This window comes from Hermetia illucens, chromosome 4 (assembly GCF_905115235.1).
Source record: "Hermetia illucens chromosome 4, iHerIll2.2.curated.20191125, whole genome shotgun sequence".
NCBI classification, from domain to species: domain Eukaryota; kingdom Metazoa; phylum Arthropoda; class Insecta; order Diptera; family Stratiomyidae; genus Hermetia; species Hermetia illucens.
Genome location: NC_051852.1, coordinates 123,743,583 through 123,769,486, shown reverse-complemented (window position 1 = coordinate 123,769,486; position 25,904 = coordinate 123,743,583). Strand labels below are relative to the sequence as shown.

The 25,904-nt window shown below is 37.2% G+C and overlaps 1 protein-coding gene across 2 annotated transcripts in view; it reads right to left on the bottom strand.

Annotated features, from left to right (window-relative positions):
* LOC119654801 (RNA-binding protein fusilli) overlaps positions 1–25,904 on the bottom strand; it is a 307,177-nt gene that overhangs the window by 12,355 nt on the left and 268,918 nt on the right. Inside the window, exons 8-12 of one of the 2 annotated variants that reach the window (XM_038060355.1) lie at positions 24,919–25,189; positions 24,387–24,602; positions 16,865–16,960; positions 16,643–16,789; positions 16,294–16,504 (exon numbers count right to left, since the gene is read on the bottom strand). In XM_038060355.1, the coding sequence (XP_037916283.1) occupies positions 16,294–16,504; positions 16,643–16,789; positions 16,865–16,960; positions 24,387–24,602; positions 24,919–25,189 (941 nt within the window). Of the gene's footprint in view, positions 1–16,293; positions 16,505–16,642; positions 16,790–16,843; positions 16,961–24,386; positions 24,603–24,918; positions 25,190–25,904 lie in introns of both variants that reach the window. The other variant, XM_038060354.1, reaches the window with a different exon arrangement.

The following is a 25,904-nucleotide window of genomic DNA, read 5'->3' as shown; positions in this document are numbered from 1 at the left end:
CACCACCATATATTTTAAAATGCGATTTTGCTGTGACATTTTTTAGATATCCATTTATTGTTGCACCACAAATATAATCTTTGGTTTGTTTTTTTTTAATGTCCACACCATAGTACCACAAATTGTTGCTAAATAAAATTATTAAGTATTCCGGCTTAATTTTAATTGCTCAATGTTTAGCGAAAGAGAAAAGATTCGACACATACGATGTACATACAAATATAAAATATGCAAAAAAAAATAAATAAAAAAAAAATACTGACTGCCTCTGAGAATTAATGATAAAAAAGAAATGGCCCCCAAACTAGACACACTATCTTCAGACTTACAAAATGTCAAAAATCTATGATCACTGAAATAGAATAAACCAGAAGTACATTGTCCCAAACTAAAAATATCAATGAGAGTAAAATATCACAGGCACGAAAAGTAAATTTGAAAATAGTGGTGGTTTTATAGCGTTTTTTTATTCTTTTGTTACGAGCAATATTTTGTTAGTAGGGTTGATTGCTAAGTTTGCGTATTTAAAGATTGTTTATATTATGTTTGTCCTTTTTAGAAAAGATTCTGATTTTGTTGCTCTCCGGATAATATATTTGGGTTGAAGAGTATAATTAGGTTATATAGGTTAGGTTATTATTCAATTAATTACTTAAAAAACCAACAAAAGGTTTTAGGTGAAGGTAATATTACAAAAAGCTAAATTATTAGGAACAGGTAGGGGTGAATTGTGAATTTCTGACTGAGTAGGGATTATTATAAATACGTATAATACTGTATACTATATAACAATATGGTTTGCTCATGCGTTGTAAGTTAGAAAATGAGGGTCGGTTAAATCAGTAAGACTGGCTGATTTTCCATTAAATTATTTCCGGAAAGGCCTTCTGAATACACAACAACTAGTTTCGTGGAGAAATTTTAATTGCCAATTTAATAACGATGCGATGCAGCCGAAGAAAAATAACATCAAATATATCATTTATATAAAAAAATGAATAAATAAATGAAAATTAATAAAGAAACAACACGGAAAAGGCGCCCTGGATATCCTTTACTTCATAAAAGAGTCTACAGGATACACGTAAGGATAATTAATGCAGGTTATTTAAATATTTAGATATTTCGATTTGATGGTTTCAATTTTTTGTTCTACAAAAGGGAAGAGCCATAGATAATTCAAGATTATGTTTGCTGTTATTAAAAATACAAACAACTTTGCAATCAAACCCTTTCATAACATTAAAGATATTATTAAATATATAAACAAGAAATATATTTTTTCCCGAAATAGAAAGAAATAACTAATTCAGAAATATTGGAGATTAATTTTAATAACATAAGAGGATTTACGCTACAGTTTTCATTTCAAGTAAAACTTTCAAAAGGATAGTTATATTTTTTTATTAATTTATAATTAGCAATATATTGAATATAAAGCGAAGGTCGTAGGTGAAAAAGTAAAAAAATGGAATTTATGTTTTTTACTTTCACTTTTCTTTGTGTTCTTTCTTTTTATTGCAAAGGACCTTCCAAGCTTATCTTCTTCAAATTAAAATTAGATTTAAGGAAATATCTTCAGTTATTCATAAGAAAGAGAGTATCACATGCGTTTTACAGAACTTATAAAAAATAATCATTCAAATATTGCTCGTAAACTACAACACTTTAGTACCACACACATACACAACATACAACTAGAAAAAAGGACCCATCATATCTAAGCCAAAAATTGTTAGATACACTTAATGTGAAAATGCTAGACCCGCCTATAATTTTTTACAGAAACAATGAAATGCCTCAAGTTCCGATCAAGTACAAACCTCTCTACAAGAAACTAATGAAAGCTTATTGAGAAATGTATGCGTCAAAATCATATTTTTTTGGACGAATTTTCAATCGAGTTAAAATATTTCCCGAATCGTAAATGAGAAAGTAAGAATAATCCATAGTAGCTGTTGTTTCCTCTTGTGTAAGAAAGAACCCCCCTTAAATACTATACTGTTTATATATTGTAACAAAAAGCTCCACAGTGTGAAAAGATTAGAATTATACTTTTATTATTGATATTAATTTTCAAAAAATATATTTTAAAAATAGAATAAATCCATTTATTGTAATAATGCACTTGTTAACCTTAGAAGAAAAATAAAGTGTTGTATCAATTATTCTTAAAAATTCTATCCGAATAAATGTTATATAAAAATGTTTTTCTTTTTAATGTATAAAATGAGCAATTCTTCAATTTAAAAAAATATATTTTTCTCGTAGATATATACGAATTTGATTTGAGCTTACTAAAACATTTTTATATAACAAAATTCAAGCCATTATTCTGATATAGCTGCGCTGATCCACTATATTTTATGTCTTTTCTGTCACTAATGCTAGTAAATAAAGTAAATAAATAAGTTTGACTTTAAAAAAAGATGTCAACATTTTTGTCTTTAAAATTGTAGCTGCCTTTTGACTAGGCAATCGAATAAATTTCATTTATGTTGTGTTTCGAATTGTCCAACTAGTTTCACTAGTATTTGTATCGAATTGTTAGTCACAAAATCAATATTGCCCTCCTTGTTTATTGCACGCATGAGAAGAACAATTTGAATTTTGGGAATACGGACTTTGCTCTATTTACGAAAAAAAAAAGTTTTGTTGTATTCGATTCAATTTTATTCAATTTTTTAAAATATGAAGAAGAAATCATGAGTCCTTCATTGCTAACTAAAGTATATTCACTACTGGTTGATTTGGATATCATGGATAAAATAGATTTCATGACCCTCATTTTAAAGTTACGATAATCTTTGTCGGGGTCAATTTTAGAATACTATATATTGATATTGTTATCCAAATCGTACAACTTCAATGTACGTAAAGTGCCACCTAAAAAGGTTAAAGGTCGTATGACAAAATAAATACTATTTATTACCATATAATCATTTCATCTATCGAGTAGCGTTACGTTACGTAAGTGGTCAACATAATATCAAAATTTTTTGATGTTAAAACCATAAATAGCCTTGATCCAACCTACAGAATCCTGAAAGTTTCCCGGAAGCTTCATCCTCTCGGGAATAAATAGAACCTTATTAACACCAAAGCTGCTGATTTGCAGGTGCGAATGCGTGCCCACTTTTTAATCCACTCTGCTGAAGCACCAGTTTTGGGTGAAGGTTGAAAACTTTTTTTTGAACAATCTGCAGAAACGGTACTAGTAAATCTGGGCCGTGAACTTTATAAGGGGGATTTTTTTCTGATAAAGGAGAAGGTCGTGTCTGCATGAGGCGGGGGAGAGGCAAATTCTCTGAACACTCAGGCACTAGTGGGCTATTGTACCCGAAGGTTCATTGTCCCTTGAATTGGAAAGCAGCGTAAGTGCTTGAAACATTTTCAGACCCCGCCAAGGAGGTAAGACTAAAAACGACTGCATGAAGCATTCCATCAACTTGTCTCATAACTATTGTTGATTTACTGGCCAGAACCTCCCCCAACTGTGAAGATTGACACAAGTAGCACTGGTTCTGTGTTGGTTCCGTTTGTCCGATGACTTGGCCATGTAGTCAAAGAGTATTTTAGAAACCACAGTAAACTTAACTGTAGATTTTGCGACCATGCTAGAGCAAATGGGAAAATCTGAAAAGATTTCCGAAAGACGGATGAAACAGGATTTGCAAATGCATGGGGGGAATTTTGGTATTACTAATAACTGTAAGTCAGAACCTGATAGTGCCTATAAAATGTATTGGATTAGGTAGACCCCAAGCGTTGTTCCTACCATCCTAAAGGAGAATGTGAAGTTAAGAATCACATATTTAATAACTATACTCAGCACGGGAAAAGTGATGTGCATAGACTACCCAGATGTGGTAGTCTTCAAGAATATAAAAGAGGAATAAAATTGCATTTCTGATGCTCAATATATAAACGGACTCGGGTACCACCAGATTTAGGGCAAATTAATGCCCTTATTGGGTAGTGGGAAGTAGCCATACTGAAACAGGAGGTGTCCAAATTCGCCTTGGATGCAGGTATTAATAGGAAGGATGAAGGCCAAGTATCAACAGTTGCGCAAGCTTCGGCCAGTAGGTGAATTATGTCAGGAGGCGCAAGGGGTAGGTCCGTAGAATTTGGAACACTTCAGTTGGAGTTCATCCGATTTTAGTATGATATAAACGCGATTTTGTCAATATTTAGTTTCTAATACCTCTGGACTCCAAGGAGCGTGTCTTCTATACTCGTTTATAGAAATCTGACCTGCGATCTGAGGTCCATTGTCTGTTTTCGAGGCTTCATTAGCCTAAGGAAAAAAGATAAATTTTTTTGAGCAGGATGGAGTTAAAACTTTACCGACTTGTTTTTTACTAAAACCATTCACACGGGCGCGTGCAGACAATTGTAAAGCTACTAAAAGCCTCCGGGGATCCATAAGGGGCTGGAATAGTAAATCCTATGTGGCGCACTTAGAAGCACAACTTGGGATAGTATTCAGAGGGTGGGTGGAAAAAATTGCAATAGTCTGCAATGGCATTTCTTTGAGTTACGGTTGCCAGTTGCACTAATAGGCTTGGTTCTCTATACGCTAGATATAGTAAATGGTGAATTAAGACGACGATGAGGTGAGGAGATATGAACATAAGTTTCTAACAACAAGTACACACTCCTCATGTAGTACTCACGGGTGCTTGACAGCTCCGGAGGGACCACCCAGTGTCGTGGGTCATTTGTCCATAGAAGACAGAAAGTCAGGAAACTGACAAAATTTAGAGAGAAAAACCGGACCCGGTGGGACCGCCATATCCACCGTTAAATAAAAAGAAACGCAAAATAGCATCCAATACCATTCTTAATTTTATTCGAATTATTGGTTACCGGAAAATTGTGTATAAAAATATAAAAATCATTCTGCAAATATAAGATTCCAAAGAAGAAGAAGAAGATTCCTTAAAATTAGTACCCCAGCATAACATATTTGATTCAGTAGGTCTCGTCGTAACCATGATTAGTTCAACTAATTTTTCAGTGACACGATGTTAAAAAAAAAGAAAAATAAATAAAGAGAAAATCTAGCGATAGAATAATGATATGCAATCGAGTTAGGCACAGTCCACGAAGATTATATCAATCATCAATCTAGGTAGTTTACGGTGACCCAAATTTCAAGATGGTTCGCTTCATGATGGATATAGATGTTTAAAGGGGGTTGGTAAGATATAGGCGATAGTTCTCCCTCTGGGAGGCCATCAACTAAATCTCCCGCCCTCTCCCCCAAAGGAGTTTTAGGATGATTTCATAGAGGGTGAGCACTGAATTAGCCACACAAAAACTCACCCTAGTTTGCAAAAATCCGCTTTAAGCCGTTCATTCACACGCTGACGAGCGAAGGACGAGTGGCGACTTTAATTTTCTAGACATTTTTGTCCCCAGAGACTAAAATTTGGCTCTGAGAAGTTACTTTGGTGGAAAACCTGTCTGGGAAAATTACTAGAAAAAATGTGTAGAGGAAATTACTTCGCAAATTTCTAAATATTTGCTAGTGTCTTTTAAAACAACCCCATTCGCACTACCTTATGGTCACGCTGAGTAACCATTGCTGCTTGGAGCTTCGTTATAGAATTGGAACGTTGTCTTGTATAAGCGGGGTTGAAGGGAAGAAACCTTTCCAGGGGTGAAAACCATTCGGCCCTTAAACATTATTTTTGGCCCCTTATGTAAACTTTGGACTTGGGGAAAATCATCTTTTTCGTGCCCCTTGCCCCCTATTTATTTTATTACTTAAATGTTGATTTATTTAATTTTTGTCAAACGTCGCTGATTATTTTTTTTAAGATTATTTTTTCGCAGAGCGAATGCAGAAACTAAGGTGATCAGACTTCATTAAAAGTGCTGCTCGCTAAGTCTCTTGCGGGTTGAGCTGTTCTGGAAGTTCCAATTTGGCTGTTATTGGTGTTTCAAATCGCTGGAGCAAACACTTTGTGAAAAACGTACCCTTTCTTCCAATCGAATTCTGCTAGTCAAACAAGATAGGGCTTTTAGATGGGTTTTGCTTCCATTAAGTCGAATATCAAGCGGGCATTTGGTATTTCCATTTTCAGATGGCACGGCGTTGATGAACGCCATCCCTTTTCATTTTCAGCCTCGATCCAATGAGAAGGAATTCTTTTCTTTTAACATTCTGTGACTGTCCGCCACAGTTTTGCCTGTCTGAAAGGTTTGCATTCGACAGGCGGCCGTAATGTGGATGGGATGAAATTTTGACTGTTCTGGCTGCCGTTAATCGAATGAAAAATTATTCGGCCAACCGGTTATCCCGTCTCAAGTCCCTGACGGACATTTCCGGCAAATTACATTTTTCGAGGATGCACGAACTCATCCAAAGAAAGAAGGAACAGGACCCTAAATAGATAGGTAGCAACATTGATGAGAAAAATACTAATAAGGTTTATGATTGTCATTAAGAATTACAAGGGAGAATTTGCTATTGCGCTGCTCAAGGAAGCCCTCTAGGAAGCCAAAGATGCCGCAAAACGGAATGATATCAGAACTGTATACCGCATCATAAAAGAGCTTGTATGTGGGCGCAAATCTTTCGATGGTCATGAGAAGAACGTCAACGGTCGACTTCTTATCCACGATGATGATCAACTGAACTGAACCGTATTACAACCGGTGAGGTCTCTCCTCTTGTGGAAATGGCTATTTGTCGTAGCATGCGGATACGGACTGTTCCTTCAAGCAGAAGAGAAATCATTACGACCATCAATGCAGTCAAACAGAGTAGAGATGCTAGGCTTTATGATTCCCCGCAGAATTATTTATCGCTGTACCTGTAGCTACTTCAAATCTACTGCTTCCACTCGTACGGAAATCTTGGGAATCTCGAACATTTTCCAGAGAGAAGAAAAAGGGGTAGATCGCAAAGATTCCAAAGAAGGGCAACCGTTTTGGGTGTGTTAATTGCAGGTGTATAGTTAAAATAATTCTGGAACGCATGAAAGAGCATCTCGATCGTTCAATCGACAGAGAGCAAGTACGTTTCTACTCGGAACTCCCTGCATTGACCACACAAACATCCTGCGGAGCATTTTGGAGCAGAGCGTAGAGTTTCAATTTTCGTTGCATCTACAAACTAACAGCTATTATCAGAGCAACATAAGATGGCGCAAAATGGCATATGCTGCACCGAGGTAAAATTTCAGAGGATTTTGAGATCCAAAACGGAGGTTGCTAGGGTTGCCTTTTGTCACCGATATCATTTCTTCTTGTTATAGATCACGTACTTTATGCTACCTTGTCCGGTAGACATGGAGAAATTCAATGGACGATTACTCAAAAACCTCGACTACGCTGATGACATCTTTTGCTCTCTCATTCGGTCATAGACTTTGGGCAAATGGGTCTGGATTTGGAAAGAGAGGCAAGTAGAGTCGGACTGAAAGTAAACACCAAAACCAAGGTTCTCAGTCTGATGAGCCATCGCACTCTCCTGATTTGCATTAATGGGCAGAGCATCGAACGCGGAACCTGGAAATATAGTTATTTCAACACCAATATCAAGTTGACACTGTTCTGCACTAGTGTTTTTTGTTATGTTGTGTTGTGCTATATGGGAGTAGCACATGGAAAGTGAATTCCACTGTTACTCAAAAGCTGCAAGCATTCGTCGGCACCTGCCTACGTCGTATCGTCGGAGTCCGCTGACCTGACACTATCTTAAACGGAGAACTTGATCGGCAACGTGATCGGAAAAGGGAAATGGCGGTGGATAGGTCACACATTAAGAAGGGGCGACTGCTGGCTACGCCATGCAGTGGAATCTTCTGTCCCAAGATGAGGGCATTTGGCGCAGAATATTAGAGGAGGAGTGCGAGCGTCTCGGGAAGTCGTGTGGGGAGCTAAAGCGCATTTCAGGTAACAGTGAGCGATGGAGCGTAGGTTTAATTGACATGCAAGAAATCACAGGTTATGAATCAGGTATAGCGGATTATTTGTCAGTTAAAGTTGTATTGTTAATAATCACAGTTTCATTTTTAAATGCGCTTTTCTCGAAACTGAATGTTGAAAATCGGGTGCTACCATAGCTCAAAATCTAACCAAAGAAATTAAGTCATCAAATATTTGCAGTAGTCTGATTAAGATTAAATTGGCGGATACCCGAAGCAGACAGCGCGATGGTTGAGGGGTAGATTCCCAGCTTTCAATTGCTCTGTTTGCGAATCTCACTCATCAGAGATATTTGTGCTCGTCTTTGTGTTTGTCTCACTGCTGTGAGCTTATGATTTGCACATCAGTAAATGTAATAATAATGAAACGAAGCACGGTCTTACTGAGAATAAAAATGGCGGAAGAAAACAATAATAAAAAAAAGATTATGTGAACGTCCGATATTCCACAAAGGTGTGAACAGGAGACATACATGCTTGGAAATGGGATTCAATTGAGAGAGATAGTGACAGCGACTAAGGCGTCACTTATAATTAAATTTTTGCCTAGAAATCCAATGTGATTCTCCTGCTGGTTTCGTAACTCTCACAATATATTTGGAGACTTTTTGTTTTTGACTATTACGGCAATATTATTTAAATTTTATATTTAACAAATATATTCATGAAAAGAAAGCTATATTTTATCTCTTATTTAATAGAAGAAAATGGAGTTTCATATGCAAAACTACAAAAAATATTTTAGAGACATTTGAAATCGCTATGTGACTACAGAAGATGAAGTCTCACAACACCCATGAATCACTGATATGAATTTTGTTGACAATGGATATAAGATCAGTTGAAAGAACCAAAAGTTTTTCTGGTAATGGATCTTATCGATCGGTTTTTCCAGGTGCTGATCATACCCCGATATTTTGAGGACTAGTGGTTCTCTCTGGCAGTGAGTTTTAGTCTCTAAGTAAAAACTGATTAACACTAACTCAGGAGGAGGATGGTTTTTCTAACTAAAAACAAGCCAGAAAAGACGACATACACAACAGTAGACATTCACAATACGAATTCCGTAGGTTTTCCTGGAGCTTGTAAATTACCATAATTTACCTCAGTAGGTCTCGAAAGGTTTGTTGAAAAAAGATGGTCTAGTAATCACCGTAAAGAAGTTTACCGAAGCCATCAAATGGTTCAGGTATTAGAGTAGCCAATAATCATAATTTAAGTGCAAATCAGTAGAAGATTTTTCGATTTTTGACCCAATATTTTCTTACTGAATTACGGACCTCAACTTGCAGAAGTTGCAAAAAGGAAGGACACTCGAGCACTTGTTTTACGATGGCCCTGATCTAGCTAGGGCGAGCGTACGGACACTAGGTAAGCAGTTCTCTGGGGACCTCAAAGAGATCTTGCTTGCAAGGTGGGGGTGCTGATATCCTTTGTAAATGTTATGGGATGTTTTTTTGAGGATGGTTTCTTACCAGGGCAGAGGCAAATCGTCAGACGCTGCCTCACCTCTGCCTTGGGAGTAGCGTGACCGAAGCGACTGCCAGATGTTAAGTGCTCCTTTATATAATTCGCAGAATACAACATTACTACGAATTATATTGAGCGCAATTTCGCCCATATTATTGACCAGAGCTTGGCCAGAGCTGAAAATATTTTTTTGAGAATTGTGGGGTCCTAAGTCCATATCAATTTGATGACGGGGCCAGACCAAATGGGAGCAACTTACTCCCTCTTTTTTTGGATTTGCGCTAAATATAATTCGAAGTCATGTTGTGTTCTGCGAATTATATGAAGGAGCGTTTAACATCTGGGAGCCGCTTCGGTCACGCTGCTCCCAGGGTAGAGGTGAGGCAGCGTCTGACGATTTGCCTCTGCCCTGGTAAGAAACCGTAAAGCCGTCATCGCCTAATATGTTATGGGATGACTCAAAAAATCTAGGCTGGGTGGATTTTGCTCCCCATGACTTTCCAGAAGCAGTCACGATTTTAGAAGTATGGGGCATCAAAATGGCACACATCGGAGTGGCCACTGATGCCTACCAACCTACATACCTCATATACAGAGTATGTGATCGAAACTAGAAACGACTAATGATTTAAGAAAATTGGAAAAAGCTTTCTAATTTGGCTGAAAAGATACTATCTAGTGTAGAAAGGGGGATCTCAATTGTTTGGTAAAATAATTTGGATAGTTCTCGAGATGTTCCATTATTAGTCCTGAAGTGCTGAAGAAGTGCTTATCATATCTGTTTTTTCTGGACAAAAAATATTATAGGCTGATCATCGTTAAGAATATTTTCCCTTTCCGAAAACTAAAGAGCTGATAATGATAGCTTCCTTCATCCTGAATTTGAAGCACAAAAGTAATGTATTTGGTGAAAAATTATATCGAATGTATAGTGTCAGCAAGCAGGGTTTGGTAGAATGTTGCAGTCCAAGAAAAAGCAGAATGACGACGAGGCTTTAAATCGACAGAGAAAACAAACTGTAATTTTAGTGAATTTTGGAAGTATCATATTGAATGAAGAAACCGCTTTTAAGGGTAAAGCGTTCAAGGGATGTTGCGAAGATTAGACCACATCTGTAAATCTGTACCAAGGGAGTAGAATGGGTAAACGGATAGACCCAATGATAATCCCACTGATGATATGAGGTAAACCCCTCGTCGATCTCATTGTCCTGTGTTCGAATCCCGGAATGTCATGGATTTTTGTGTTGTCTCGCTTCTGTAGACTTATCACCTGCTTAGTATTTAGTGTGATAATAATAAAATTGAACCGCACCCTTTTTGAAAATTGAGATCAGTATAGTCTCACTTCACGAAGGAGCGGAAAGAAAACATACATAATCTTACTACTAATCTAAATCTACACAAATGGAACGGGCCTAATAGTGCTGCAAATTATTTCAGCGAGAATCACAAGGATGGCGTCTTTCGAAATTCGACTTGGATTAGATTTGAAAAAGAAAGATTTGCCACACCTTGACCATTTACTGGAAGAATATAATTTAGATACTATCAAAACTAAAGCAAGAAAAACCGTGGAAAGAAGCTGGGGAAAATAATCCAGTGGGAATAACTACGGAACGTTCAACAAGGAATGGAAGGCGCCAACAAAGAAGTGCTCGTATCGGAGCAAGAGTAGAATTAAACCCAGATTTTTAGGACCATCTAAAACAATGCAGAAACTGTAATTTGATCGTTGTTCAATTGAAAAAATTTGCGATCACAAAAAACTAAGGTGTACTACCGACTCTGCTGACGGATTAAAAAAAAATGGAGTAAATCTTGGGTCGAAAAGGATGAATGTGGAAGATTAGGTAACAATTCGACAAGTCGGGAAACCGGGAGCTTGGCGCTTCAGGTATGAAAGGTTTCGTTTGTTTCTTCGGTAAGCAAATTTGAGTGTAGAACTAAGCCATTTGCACGTAACCGGTAATGTGCATTTAACATGTCAGACTACTCACTTTAGTGTGATATTGTTATTTAGTATTTTGGGTTGCAGTCAATTTACACGGCAAAGCCGACTTTGAGCTACTGTAACTTTGATAGCAATAGTATGATTTTGATCAAACTTGGGGATAACATGCTTCATACTGTCTTTATTACTACATTATTGTAACTCTAGGATGAACTTAAGGAGAATTTCTACTCAATTTACCCAAAAATATAGTAATATGCTATTATTAATTTAATTTGGGTAAATATCGATATTTTTATGCCTGGACACCGTACAGAGGCAGCTTTACGATTTATTTTCAGATTTTTCAATTGGGTAGCTTCCGAGAATGGGTCCGTTAAAGAAATCGTCATCCCCGTCTTTGTCAAGACGCCGTCAAAAAGTACTAATCAAGACCTTTCATTTGATACCCAACATGACTATCTTCGGTGAAAAAAATTGCACACACTCCGTTTGCATGTATGAGGGCCCCCATTAATCTCAACGTAGAAAGATGTTACTCACTGCATGTCTGGGCGTTCCTACCTTGTCATCAAATTTCGTGTCAATCGGTATAGTCGTTTCTGAGAAAATGGAGTGTGACAGACAGACAGACATTGAACAAATTTTAGTAAGGTCTTGTTTTGCAAGCCAAACCTTAGAAATGGAATTTTTGGCACGGTGCCTCCTTAAAAGGATCACCGTCTGTTGTTTGGGGGAAAAATTTATTGTTGGAATTCTTCGAGGGCAGGTTAGGGTAATGTACAATTAGGGTAACGTGGAACCATATTGTACCTAGAAGTGAAGTATATTAACCTTGAAGGCAATTTTATCAGTTGCCAGTCAATGTCAACAAATTGGTTTGTTTTATAGGGATTATTTAGGGATGGTATGTGCACGTAATTCGCACTAACGAGATTTCACTCGCCAAGATTGGTCTGAACAGCGAAGTCGATGGTAAGCTACCAAAAGTCCGGCCGAAACAACGGTGGCTTAATACGCTAGATGGGAATTTGAAAGCGTCGCGATTGCATCCCGATCAAGCTTTTGATAAAACAAAATGGTAAAACCAATCACGACGAGCCGACCCCGCTTGTGAATGGGACAAAGGCTGATGAAAAAAAAGATTTGGGGAATGATGTCCATAGAAGAATTTTTCGATTCGCTAACAAAAAAGTCTAAACTCGTGTCTTAGATTTTGAGAAACTAGTTTTTTGCGATATAATTTGCAAAATTGATTGAATAAGGGTAGCAGAAAGGACTATTTTCTGAAATGGAATACCAGATTCCATACAATTTTAGGAGACCTTTTAAAATTATTTTTTTTATGTTTGCCTCATAGTATAGTATAGTTTTCTGAAATATGTATTGTTAATTGTTGAATTTCAGATTTTCATTTTTTTGGTATTTTTGATATTTTTTGCGAAGAATTTTTTTTTTATAAAATAGTAAAAGTGGTTGTTTTCCGATAAGTAAAAATATTTGTTAAATATGAAACTTAAATATTGAAGCCATAATAGTCAAAAATATAAATATAATATTCTTTAATGGTGCCGCTGCTTTGTCTCCTGATTTTATCTCGCTTAATGAAAATAGCAGAAATAAGTAACTTTATTTAATCTCGTGAATTCGCTCGACGGATTCTAGTATATTGCCATTGAGTAACGTAAATATTTGAGCGGTTTCGCCGGAGCTAATATTTATGAAATTATTTCATACTATTAATAAACTCTGTTTAGTAAAACCCCTGGAGTTAAACTATGTGTATACTTACGATCACAAAACTAAACTTGTTTGTATATTTCACTTTATATAATTACCAACTGCAGACAATTGTTATTTTTTCGATTTCAAAAAAAAAGAAGAATGTTAGAAAACCTTTCCCAAATCTAGCTGAAATTGCCAATACGAGATCAGAGGAACGTTTTATTTCTTTAAAATAAAAAAAATGTACAAATATTCCAAAAATCATGAAAATTTACCTAATTATTGGCAATTTCAGTTTGATCAAATTAAGTTATAATTATATACTTTCACAAATAAAAAAATGACGAAAAAAAATCAAAGGACTATGACCCACTTGCGATATATTCCTAGCTACCAATGAGAAATGAGAGTAATTTTTATATATAAACTTATGCTTTACAACAACAATACTTTCCCTAAAGCAGGTAATCGGAAAACAAACATGAGAGAGGAAAAAAATAGTAGCAGACTTAATCAAACGGACACAAAATATTTATATGTTTGTTTCGATTGTTTACAGCTTCCCCCGTAGTAAAGCATTCGATATCTAATTAGAAACAATAAAAATTCTTCTAGTTTTTGCGTGCGTAAACTATTCACCAGGTACTAGTTATTGTAGAGAGAAAAATCTTTCTTGAAAACTTGGTAATGGTTGAGCGATTCGTTTTTTTTTTGTTTTTCTTTTCTGACTTCCGTTAAAAAAAACAGAACCAAGTTTTAGATGAGTAGCCCTTGAGAGAAAAATTTAGGTGAAATATAGTAGAAGCATTAATGCAGGTAAAATGTTCTGTATACAACAAATAGAGACGGACAAAATTGATTTTGCGACTTACACCAACAAATAAATTAAGAAAAAAATTAGGAAAATTACTAAGTTAAATCCATTAAATGCTTGGTTGTCTTTTTAATTAAAGTTAATTATTAATATTTATATGTAGGTATATAAAAGGTATTAATTACTTCATAATGTTTCTGTATATAATATCCTTTTTAGCATATATAGAATTTAGTTGAATTTAATTTAAACAATTGTTTAAAATTATTTATAACTCTGATAGAAATCTAACTAGCAAATTTCAAAAAATAGAAATATTTTCAACTTGAGTTAAATTCAATTTTTCATCTTTATGATTATTTTGATTTTATTCCTTTGTGTTAAGTCTTGTTTTTTCTTTTACTTTTACTTTGGAAAATATTTTTCTTTCCAAATTTCTATATATTTCCCAACACCTGACAAAATTAACTACAAGAATGGAATTTGTAATTTTTAATTTTCTCGAGGAAGTTTAGTTTCGTTGCAACCAACAATACCTTTTTATAAATCTTTTTATAAACAAATTTTTAATTCCCTTTATAACAATTAAAACAATTTCCATTCTTGTAGTTAATTCTGTTAGCCTCTTTATCCATGTTGCAGTTTTGCTTTTTCACTTATCCCAAAAGCAAGAAAGGTGCAAATCATATTATTAATGTATTATTTCCAATTCAGAAATGTTTAGTGTGTTTATGTTAACAAGATTGTACTAAAACATGTAATTAAGCTATGCTTCGTTCTCTATATCCAATAAACAATTAAATGTTTAAACGTGACAATTTCAACAAACACCTTTCAAGCTTGAAAATGACTCCCAAACACGTAAAGAAGGGTTTTGTTTTCAACCTCTGTGAATCGCTAGCCAAAAGAATTTTCTTAATGATCTAAATTTTAAAGCATCCCTGCCAGCAAAGAAAAACTATTTTATTTTTCATTTCACCAAACCAGTAGCGACAGTTGTTCCAATTCGAAAATATTTAGATCATTTAGAAAACCCTCTCCTCATTCCCTTCACGGTTTTCGATTCGATCACAGAGAAAACAAGTAAAAATGACTCTATCACTAACTAGATACTAATCTATATAAATCTAAATTTCCAAAACGTTAACTAGAATATTTTTTTAAAAATATATAGAATGTAAGAAATATGTATATGTTGCATGGAATGGATAGGAGAAAGGTTTTGTCATTTAGGTGAATTCGATCACAATATGAAAATGATCAGCTTCACAAAGGCAGGAATGTTTAATTGTCTTTTAAAACTGTTCGATTTTATATCTAAATTTTTCGTAGCTATGAAAGTATTCAATATTTAAAATAAAAATATCAGTTTTCGTTTAATGGTAGTTCTCGATTCCAATTCATAAATGTGCAGCAATCCAATTAAATGCTCAAGTGAGCAGAAAGATAACATGCGAAGGTGCATGCTAAGATACCAATCAAGAATAAATATAATATTAACAATTTTTGATTCTAGAAATCATTGGATATTTTGAAATAACCTTTTATCGTCATAATTTCAAATTTAAGCTGCCTTATCCAGATGAAATCTAACATCATAAGTCATTGCAATTATACCCCAGGTGGGTAGAAAGGATTATAGAAGCTAGCAGGCGGGCGAGTTAATTGCCTTTTCGGTGCTGCAACGGTGCCAGGATCCTGCTGAAAGGCACTTTCATAGCTACGTTTAATCGTACCCGAAACTGCAGGTTGAAGATGATGGGTAACAGCTGCCGTGGCTCCAGGCGGCGGTGCTAAGGAGAAAGGTGGCACGTGAGCAGGGAGAAACCCCAGTGGAACATGGGTCAAGTATGGACGAGGCATGAAAACATATTGAGGGCTCTGGGGAGGAGCAGCGCTGGTAGGATGATGTGCCAAAGCTAACTGACTGGTTGTGCCTGGAGATGGAAGCAATCCAAAATTCTGAAACATTAGCTGATCATTTTGAGCCTGAGCTACAGCTGCAGCTGCTGACTGACGTGCCAGAAGATTTTGCTGAGCAATGAATTGAGCTTGTTGCTGAGCAAGATATGCCGGTGAAGGGGGAGGAATCGAGAGAGTTAAGGGTCCAGCAGCAACAGCTGCAGTTGCATTGGCCGTCGAAGGTGGCTGTATGGGCAAAGAGTGGGGATGGGCAACTGCTGTGGCAGTTGCTGGTCCATGCGGGGGATGGTGTGAGAATTGAGCAGCAGCAGCAGCAGCTGCAGCGGCTGAAGCCGGGTGAGGGGAAGCCGTGACGAATTGTGGATGTGGTGCGGTTTGGAAATGTGTACTGGGATGACTGACCGCTACAGTTGGAGGAATTTGTGTTACTGTTTGTGGTGTGGCTTGAGCTTGTGGTAACATACCAGGTGAAAGTAGTGGCGCTTTTGACGGTGTCACTGGTGGCTGGAGTCCTCCATTAAGCACTAGATTCATATCATCTCCGGAACATTGAAACACTTCGATGTAACGATATTTTTTACCGAATACCATGAACTGAGTATGCTTCTTTTCGGCAGATTTACGTGCGGCTTCTTCAGAATCCATTTGTATGAAAGCTTCTCCACTTGGTTGACCCTGTGAAAGAGAGAGTATTTTAAGAGACTAATGTAGAGGCGCACCTTAATTTTACCGAATTTGAAGAGAAAGGAAAATACTTATATACTTATAATACAGAAACAATATTAACATATCACACAGTTACTTCAGACTTACCTGCGCATTATAAACCATATGTACACCTTGATATAAAATATTCTTTGCAAATTCTTCTAAAAAATGGAGGATGTGTTCAACACGTGCCTCGTATGGAAGACCACGCAGTCTAATGCAGTTTTTAGCAGAACCTGACGTTATTACATGCTGTAAATAATGCAGGAAAAATAAAAATTTTATTTTTAAAAATTATGTTATCACTTCGCTGATAGTAAAAGAAACCTGTGGTATGAGCGGCATAGGTACCGGAGGCATCTGTGCTATCAAAGGCGGTTGTGGGGGCTCATAAGTTTTCGGGTCCATCGACCGATTTAGGACCTGGAAAAGAAATATCAATTATCAAAGTTTGGAAAATCAAGGTAAGCATATGCACAGTAAAATAAATGAAGGTGTGCAATCAGATTGACAACAGATCTGTGATACGTGATTCGTAGAGCTGTAAAGAAAACCTGTGGTCCGCGATTATGTGAGTGTATATAGGGCGGGAAAAAAACTCAGCCTTTGAACACTTAGACACTAGTTTTCGTTTACTTAATCCATTACTGGGTGTTATGCTATTCGCCGGAATTGGAGTACATCAGCACAAAATTTCTGATGACAGATGTGTCCATGGGCGGGGTACCCCATCGGAAGTATTACATTTCATTGATTCTCTTACAAGGCGAACACATATCGCTTTATTCTGAACATATGTCCAATTAGTGAAGTGGCCCGTAAGGATGCTCACAATGCTTCTGCATGTTTTGCTGTTTTTCGCTACGATAAACTTTGCAGTATGTGTGTCTGATAGAAAAAGTTTGGTGCGTCTTCACCATTTGGAAATCCTGCTCTCAGTTTTCTAAAGTAGTATTAGCCAATGCTACTGATACTTGATTTACCGGTTCCAGTTCCGGCAAGGGAGCAATTGCACCCTCTTTCGCTAAGCAATTCGAGATTTAATTTCCCCTGACGAAGATCCTAGTATACCTTGCCACGCGTAGCCGTCATTTAGTAGGAGCTTTAATTTACCAGAGTCGGTAATTTTTTTTTCCAAAGAAGTTTTCTCTACTGGTCTTTAAAGATGAGACACATCAATTTTCCTACGGTGTACCATCAGATTTCGCTCCAAAACTTCAGAGGTCAGAATAATTTTGAAGTAGTTGAATTTGGCGTAGACTGTCGTTTATTAGACTTAGACTAATGAATGATGACGAGGAAAATCTAGGTAAGAATGGTTGTGAAAAAGGACAAGGAATTTCCTGAGTCGATTGAAAATGACCCTATTGTCAAAGTGTCGTTAAGAGTCTTGATTCTTTATATCCGACCTAAAAGCTAAGTACCGCACCACGGAGTGGTACACTTTCAATTTCCTAATGTCAAGAAACACAAAAACTGAAAAGTCAAATTAAAACGTAACCTTTCTTCTTTTTAATTCATTCTTAACAGCATCTATAAGCGGCATATTTGTGATATGAGAATTGATTTCAAATAGGATTCTTCCTTCAGCCTTGGCCTCTCGGATGCATTGCTTCCAATTATCTCGATCTACAGACGGCGTCCTCCATTTAGAAAATCTTAGAATTGATCTGCAATCTGCGTCCATTGAGCCTCTCTAAAGCTTTCTTGGCTTCCCTTTTGGTCGGCTACCAATGGCTCTGCCGTTTAGCACTCGTTTCTCGACTCGTTTCTTCCTTCGTGCATTCATTTGATGTGACCAGCCCATTGCAATCTTCGATTTTTGGCTAGTGACGATGCTGGTGGAGCGTCAAATAATTCATACAATTCAAGAATGTATCGGACTTGCCAGGCATCTTTATCCTTTTGAAAATCTTTCGGAGGACTTTTCTTTTGAAGAAGAAGATATATCAATCTGCTCGAACACTTCCTTCGCACTAAGCATCGATCGAGCGAGGATCTTATCAGTAACGTACTTCTGGTATAAACTGAGGCCACCTTCCTGACTACGTATTCGAGCACCAAGAAGGTGGAGACGAGACCATCCCCTTGCTTAAATCCTGACAATATAGGAAAGCATTGTGTCAGTTCATGTTGGATTGTTTTCTGGCCTGGTTGTTAATCATGTTGCCTTTCACTAGCTAGACTAACTTCGGTGGGGTTTTAGCTCTATCATTATTCTGTACAGAACATTACGATTTACACTATCGTACGTCTGACAGAAGTCAATGAACAGTTGGTGCACATCGATGTCATATTCCCAGCACTTGCTTAACTGCGAATATCTGCCCTGTTGTTGATCTTCTGGATTTGAAGCTACCTTGGTATTCCCTGATGATGTTGTCTGTATACTCTCCTAGACGTTATTCGATTATATTCGTTAGCACATTGTATCAGGAGAGAGGTTATTAACTACCAGATTCTGGCCTAGCTTAACGAGCATTACAACACCATATTTCTCTGCACCATTGGATCCTTTGGTACAGGGGAGGCTGAAGCTTTCTATCAGAAATTTAATGTGATCCATTAGAGGATTTCTGGGGATGAAATAGTGGTCATGGTAGGAAATCAAAGTATTAAGGTTACATCGGGAAATATTTAGCTGAGCCATATGAAAAGGGTGCATATATGTATGTATACCCGTACCCAAAAAAGTGAGCATACAGCTAAATCTTGAGAAAAGTATATGAATCAATAAAATGTCATTGATTCGCTTAAACAGTCTGAAAAGAAAGGGTACTATCTTGGGAATGAGTAGAAGCGGTTTTGATGAAAAAACTGTCGCAATAAAAGAAGATAGAAGATTTTCCTCATTGTAAGTCTCAGAGCAAATGCAAAAAATCTGCGTACATATCACAAAATTCGGGGATTCCCCTCAATATCCAGTGATAATACATAATTTACGAGTTGATTTGTGCACCTTCACTATTGACAAAATACTTTACTGATTTTGTGTGAATTTAAAAGTATCCTTAATAACGGTTTATTGTGAAAAGGAAATAAGGGTTTGGTGAGCATAAACTGATCTTAAATTTTCAACAAAAAGGTAAAAGTTCCCGTGAAATCGCGAATTTGGTCGTAGGCACCAATTCCTCCGCATAAAAATAACCGCAAATCGGCCGGACTTTTTTCTTCACGATACCGACCCTGGTGACACCCTAAACATACACTACGTGGACATATAAGTGTTTTGAATTCCGCCAAAGGAAATCCTCATTTAACAATATGCGGCGAAACAATTCGTATAAGTTTGAGGAAATGTGATTACCATGGAGTAGTAGTTAAAACCCATTCATTTCAATCGAAATAATGGAATTGGTAAAAACGTCAACATGCCAAAAGAATTCTGGGAAAGCGTCCTTTTTTCAGATGAAAGGAAATTTTGCCTATTTGGGATAAAAAGACGCAAACTAGTGTGGACCTTCTAAATTTAATAAGAGCGGCTTTTGCGATCTGGCTTCGTTTAACAGTGAGAGATTGTCTTGCCCGATGGATGACGCCATGAGTTGTGACCCAAAGGGGCGCAATAAGACCTGGATACGTGAACACTGCGAAAGGGAATATATCGTATTATATCGTAAAAAAATCCTCAACGAGTAGCATGGGCTGGACTGGAAAACAGAAGTTACAACAAATTAGAATGAGTTCAATGTCGTACGTTCGCAGAACGCAGTACTTATCACGATATTTAGGAGATAGAAGAGCTTCACCAATCCTGAAAATACTTTTGAAATCTAGTTTCCAGCATTCAGGGCCTTTAGCGGTCCTGGTTCAATTCACCACTGCTGGCAAAATATCCTCCTGAAAGGAGGTTGTGAGTCAAGGGGTTCCCAAATCGCCGTCTAGCTCATCAAGGCATTGTTTCGGTACGCTTTTTGTTCATTTCCCATGGACTTTGGTGTTCAGGGTAATTTTAACTAGTAAACTCTCATGAGTGGAAGTTACATAATCATATCATCGAAGACGCTCTTCTCACTATTTTGCATTAATTTGTGGAACTCTATATCGACCGCGGATATTCTCACTGTGGACGTGATGACAGAATGTTGCGTTGCTGATTCCACGCAACATCTTCGTCTCCATTATTGCGAAGTAGCGTTCATTGTTTTTAGTAGCCCACAGTAATTAAAATCGTAGAAGGCGTCAGGGTAAGCTACACTGCTTTATATTTTGAATTTGAGGCGTTCTTTGTTGTATCAATGACCATAAATACCAATTGTGGAACATCACTTCAACACTCCATTGGTGCGAGAAGCAATTTCAAAGAACAGTTCACAGTTGGTTGACAGCATTAATCCAAGTTACTTAATCGGTCGCTATGACTAACAGTGAAAGTGCCTGTGTTATGGGCGTCATCAAAAACTCTGTTTTATTCAGATTGAGTTGCAGACCTTACTGTATGATGCGATCGTTCTACTTTTGGGCAAGTTACTGGAAAAATGTCATCTGCATAGAGCAATGTGAAGGACACTTGGCGTTAGATATGCCTTTCACACTATTTTTTCTCGGCTTGATTCATCATAATTTCACCGATGAAACAGTTGATGTCATCCAAATGTGGCTACGATTGGTCAAACTGGACCCGACAAATGAAAAGGCGAGGACAGTTTTTATTACCAACTGTTGGAAAAACAATATTATTGATGCCGGGATTAGTGAGCTCATCTCAAAATCGATCGTTAGACACCAGAGGTTAATGATTGATATCAAAGCACTTTGGGGCTATTTCGACTATAGGAGAAAACAAGTCGGAATACCGGAAGCTCGCGCTTCGGGTATAAAGGTTTTGTGTTCATCTTATGTAAGAGACGCACATTTTTCTGTCCGTATATAGTTACAAATCCAACATAATCCTTCATATTTTTCCAAACTACGAGACATACGTACATATTAGAGCCATAGATATCACGCTCACCCTAAACAAACAAACTGCCTATTACCTACTGTACACATATATGCACGTATCTAAATTTATCGTACCCATATTTCCGATTTACGTCTTATATCTAACTGAATTAGGCACTACCCGCAAAGTTCATTAGCACGCATATATTATATACCTACATACACACATGTCTGGTTGACAAATAACTAAAAAACTAAAACAAAATAATTGTCTGCGACCCAATTCGTAAGAACTCATTTCGTTGTGATATTGACGAATTGATATGTGATGATGACGTCATGCAGGTTGTAGAGTGCACGAAATTAAAAAAAAAATGTAAAGTTTCACCCCCTATAACTTTGTTAATAATAGTTGGATTTTCTTCAAACTTTACCAAACTGTGCACTATATTCTTCATTACACGCATGCCAAATTTTGTACTTCTGGGATGAACACAAGGGGGGGTGCCGTGTAAATTTCTAAAATGTGGAAATATACTATTATTAACTTTATTTGTGCAGATATCGGAACCGGATATATTTTGAGGCCTAGATTTCGTAGAGATGCGCCACTGTGATTTTTTTCAGATTTTTTGGTTGGATAGGTTCTGGGAACGAGACCTGTTACACTTTTTGTGGGTCATATTTTGAACCCTCACTCCCCTATGTTTCATCCAATATCAAATATTGAACCAGATTCAAAAAGTACTGATTGAGGCCTTTCATTTGATACCCTACATGGCTACATTCTGCGAAAAAAAAATTTGCACCCTCCATTCACATGTACGGGGAGCCCCCCTTAAACTTAACACAAGATGGCGCCACTTACTGTATGTAAACGGATCACCAGATTACATACTCTCACCATTTTTCGTGACAATCGGTCCAGCCGTTTCCGAATAAATCGGGTGTGACAGACAGACAGACGGACAGACGGACAGACAGACACCGTCTCGATTCTAATAAGGTTTTGTTTCACACAAAACCTTAAAAAGTAGCAACGCTTGGCTCTTCCCTAGCAGGAATAATACCTATCATGGGAGAGGAGGCGGAGCGGAGGTTCTGAAATAGAGTTGTCGCCAGAGGGACGGAAATTGAAATCGCGTTTTTACGAAGTTATAAGCACACATCGGTTCGCCGCTTGATCATAATAAAACCATATTAAACTGAGGCCCAATTCTTAATATACATAGTGAAGCCATAAGTTCTGTCAGTCGATGCGTATAGCGAGAAATGTTAGGCCGCCGAAACGGGTAACACTGCGTACGAAGGGCACCTAACCATACTTTCAGGTTCCGAAGTTCAGTAGCGCGAAAGAATCGCAATTATTGCTGCAGATAAACGAACGATTCGTTTTTAGGACATTAGCTCGATACTGCGAAACAGCTGATATGATTAACAGGCCGTGGAAAGGGCGCCAGCGTTCCGAACGTCGCCCGAATGCCATGCATGCTGGGCGCGAGCGTGTTCGTTGCAATCCTCTCCGCAAACAGAAACGAATTTCAACTCGAAGTATGAGTCGTATTTTACGAGAAGATCGCGGTCTCAGTACGGACCGGTGGTGCGTTAATCATATGTTATCGCCAAAACTGAAGGAAATACGGCAAACTCGGTGGGTTGCTCCTCTGCAACGATTTCCTGGTTAAAAATATCGCAAAATTCTATTTTCTGATGAAAAAATGTTTTCCATCCAAGAAAAATTCAACCGAAAAAATGATCGAATACAATTGTTATGAAGGCAAAGAAAATGGTCCGCTAGTCCAACGTCGTCACCATCTGACTTCTGTTATGGTATGGTGGGGCGTCTCATATCACGGGGTAATTAATACTCATATCTGCGAAACCGGCGTCAAAAGCAATGCGAGCGTGTACGAAAAGATGTAAGAGGATGTAGTCGAGTCATTGAATGGGCCTCAGGAAGCCCACATTTGAATTGAATTGAATCCTCTGGACTATAGCCGTTGGGTTAAGCTGGAGGAGACTGTCTGCAATCGAACTTACACCGATTTGGAGAATTTGAAGCCCAGCATCTTTCGTGCAGTTCGTGGAATGCCGCTTCATACCGTGCGTGAAGCGATCGATGTACGACCTCATAGACTTCGGGCCTGTATAGCTGATAGCGACGGCCATTTTGAATAATTTTTTTTTTCGTTTGAAAGCTCTATGTTTCTCTTTTCTAATGGTGTACTTTTCGATTGATTTCGTTTATTGCTTCGCCAAAACTTATGGCTATACTATGTACATGGCTTGATGTTATGTAAGATCCAGGGGTACATGGAATTAAAGCTGTTTCCTTATTGATTAACACTGCAGTCTTTGCTAAACTTTCCTGCTTGTTATAAGAATATGTGCTGTCACCCATAAAGTCCTGGTCGTAAACGGTCTTTGCCTGCTTTTCAAGGTATAAAACTGAAAAGGATATACTTTGTGTCATAGGTACTGGTCATTCAAAACTTGGAAGCATTATCATACGTAGTTTCTCCTTGGAAGGATTAATAGCTTCAATATCAATTTATAAATTTGATTTGAACTTATCGTTAGGAATTATCAATCGCGGTTCAATCGAGGATATAATGAAACCAAATATGCCACATATGGAAGAGGGAGGTAAACTCTTATGGGCATAAGGGTACGGACTGCCCGATCGTTGTTTTTCTGAAGATGAAAGTTTTGTATTTTTTGTAATCTCAGAATAATCACTCTTCAAATTTTTATTTGTGGACATAAGAATTATTAAAGAATAATGATAATTTTTCAAGTAGACTTTCACCGAGGGTAAGATTCCCTTAACTGCCTTTGATTAAATATTTGCTAATAAACGTCAGGATTCAAGAAAGTCTATCACAACTCTTTTAAGAAACAACTGCTTCATGTCTTAAATTTCCCGAAACCACAAAAAACCAATATTTTTCAAATATAAACTTACTTGTTGTACTTCTGCAATTGTTGATCGGAATAGCTCAATATATCGTTGTCCAATTGATTCTCGATGCCTAGAAAGAGCTTTAGGTGTATCTGATTCTGCTGCAAATAGCACGAATGCATCTCCAGTTGCCCGGCCATCAGGTTTTTTTACGAATAATACGCCATCCGTTCCATCAAGCACATTACAAGGATTCTCACCCGTAGTGAAAAAGTCCAACTGAAAAAAGATAAAATTTCAGTTAAATTTTGATAATAAAAATTAGATAATAGATAACTTAGTATCAGAAAGATTTTGGGGTAAAAAAATTCATTCCTTTCAAAATCCAAAAAAAAAAGGTGTTTTAAGAATTATAGAAGAAGAATTATAGAATTATAGAAAAGCGGAACAAACAAATTTATTACCCTTTATGGTCCAGCATCCATTAGTTATGTAACAGAAAAGAAAAATGGACACCATATTGCATTTGAGTCAGAAAGATTAGAATATAGAATTGAATCAAGGAAATCAATCTAAAAAGAAAGAGTTTACTTACAACTTGTTTTGCTGTGCAATCATAGGGAAGTCCTCGCATTCGAATTATCACTTGAGCTCCTTTCGAGAGGAATGCCTGCGCCTCATTGGATGCGCCGCCCGCTACTGCCAGGAAGTCATCCCCGGTAGCCCGATAAACTTCGATATATCGGTTTCCGATATGATGCTTATGACGTTTGAGGGCCATATCGCGATGTTCTTGAGATACGAAACGAACCAGAGCTTCTCCGTTGCGACGGCCTTGTGGTGATAAACAAAGAGCTACTCCGCCTCTGTAAGTAAAACGAAGTAAAAATATTATTATTGCGGAAGAAATAGTAAATTTTTTATGCGTCCATAACTGCACTCCTGGAATTTATATAAATTCAACGACCTTCACGTTACATCATTAATAGATAACAAATCGTAACGTGGATTCTTCAATCAATCAATCAACTTTTAGTCTATAAACAGTCCCGGAGTAAAAAACAATCCAAAGTCTAAACTCCATCTGAATAATGGAAAATACCTTATTGTTGGCTCCCCTGCTGGGCGCACTAAAGATCGCTAAATATTCGCTCGGTCAACGCTTCTAGAACAATAATTTGAATATTTCTAGGACTCCACATATGCGCGAGTATCTTCCACACACATGAAAAAGTAACACTGATGCGCTTTAAACCATCTCTTGGACTGACCAATACTGGGATATTTTTGTGGCACAGAGTTAACATCTACGGGGAGAACTATTAAATGCGACAAATATGTCGATTATGGCAATTATTCGACTGAAACACATCAGACGAATATTATTATAACTTTTGTAATTTGAAATGTTCACATTACGCTGATAAAGTAAACGCGAAAAGCGATATTGGTCGACCTTTTCGACTCGTCTACATACGAGCAATTTATGCACACATAAGTACAGTGTATGGGTTCGTACGTACATAATTAGGCATATAGAAAATATTCAATGACAGTAAGTATTACTAGTAGGCTTCCATG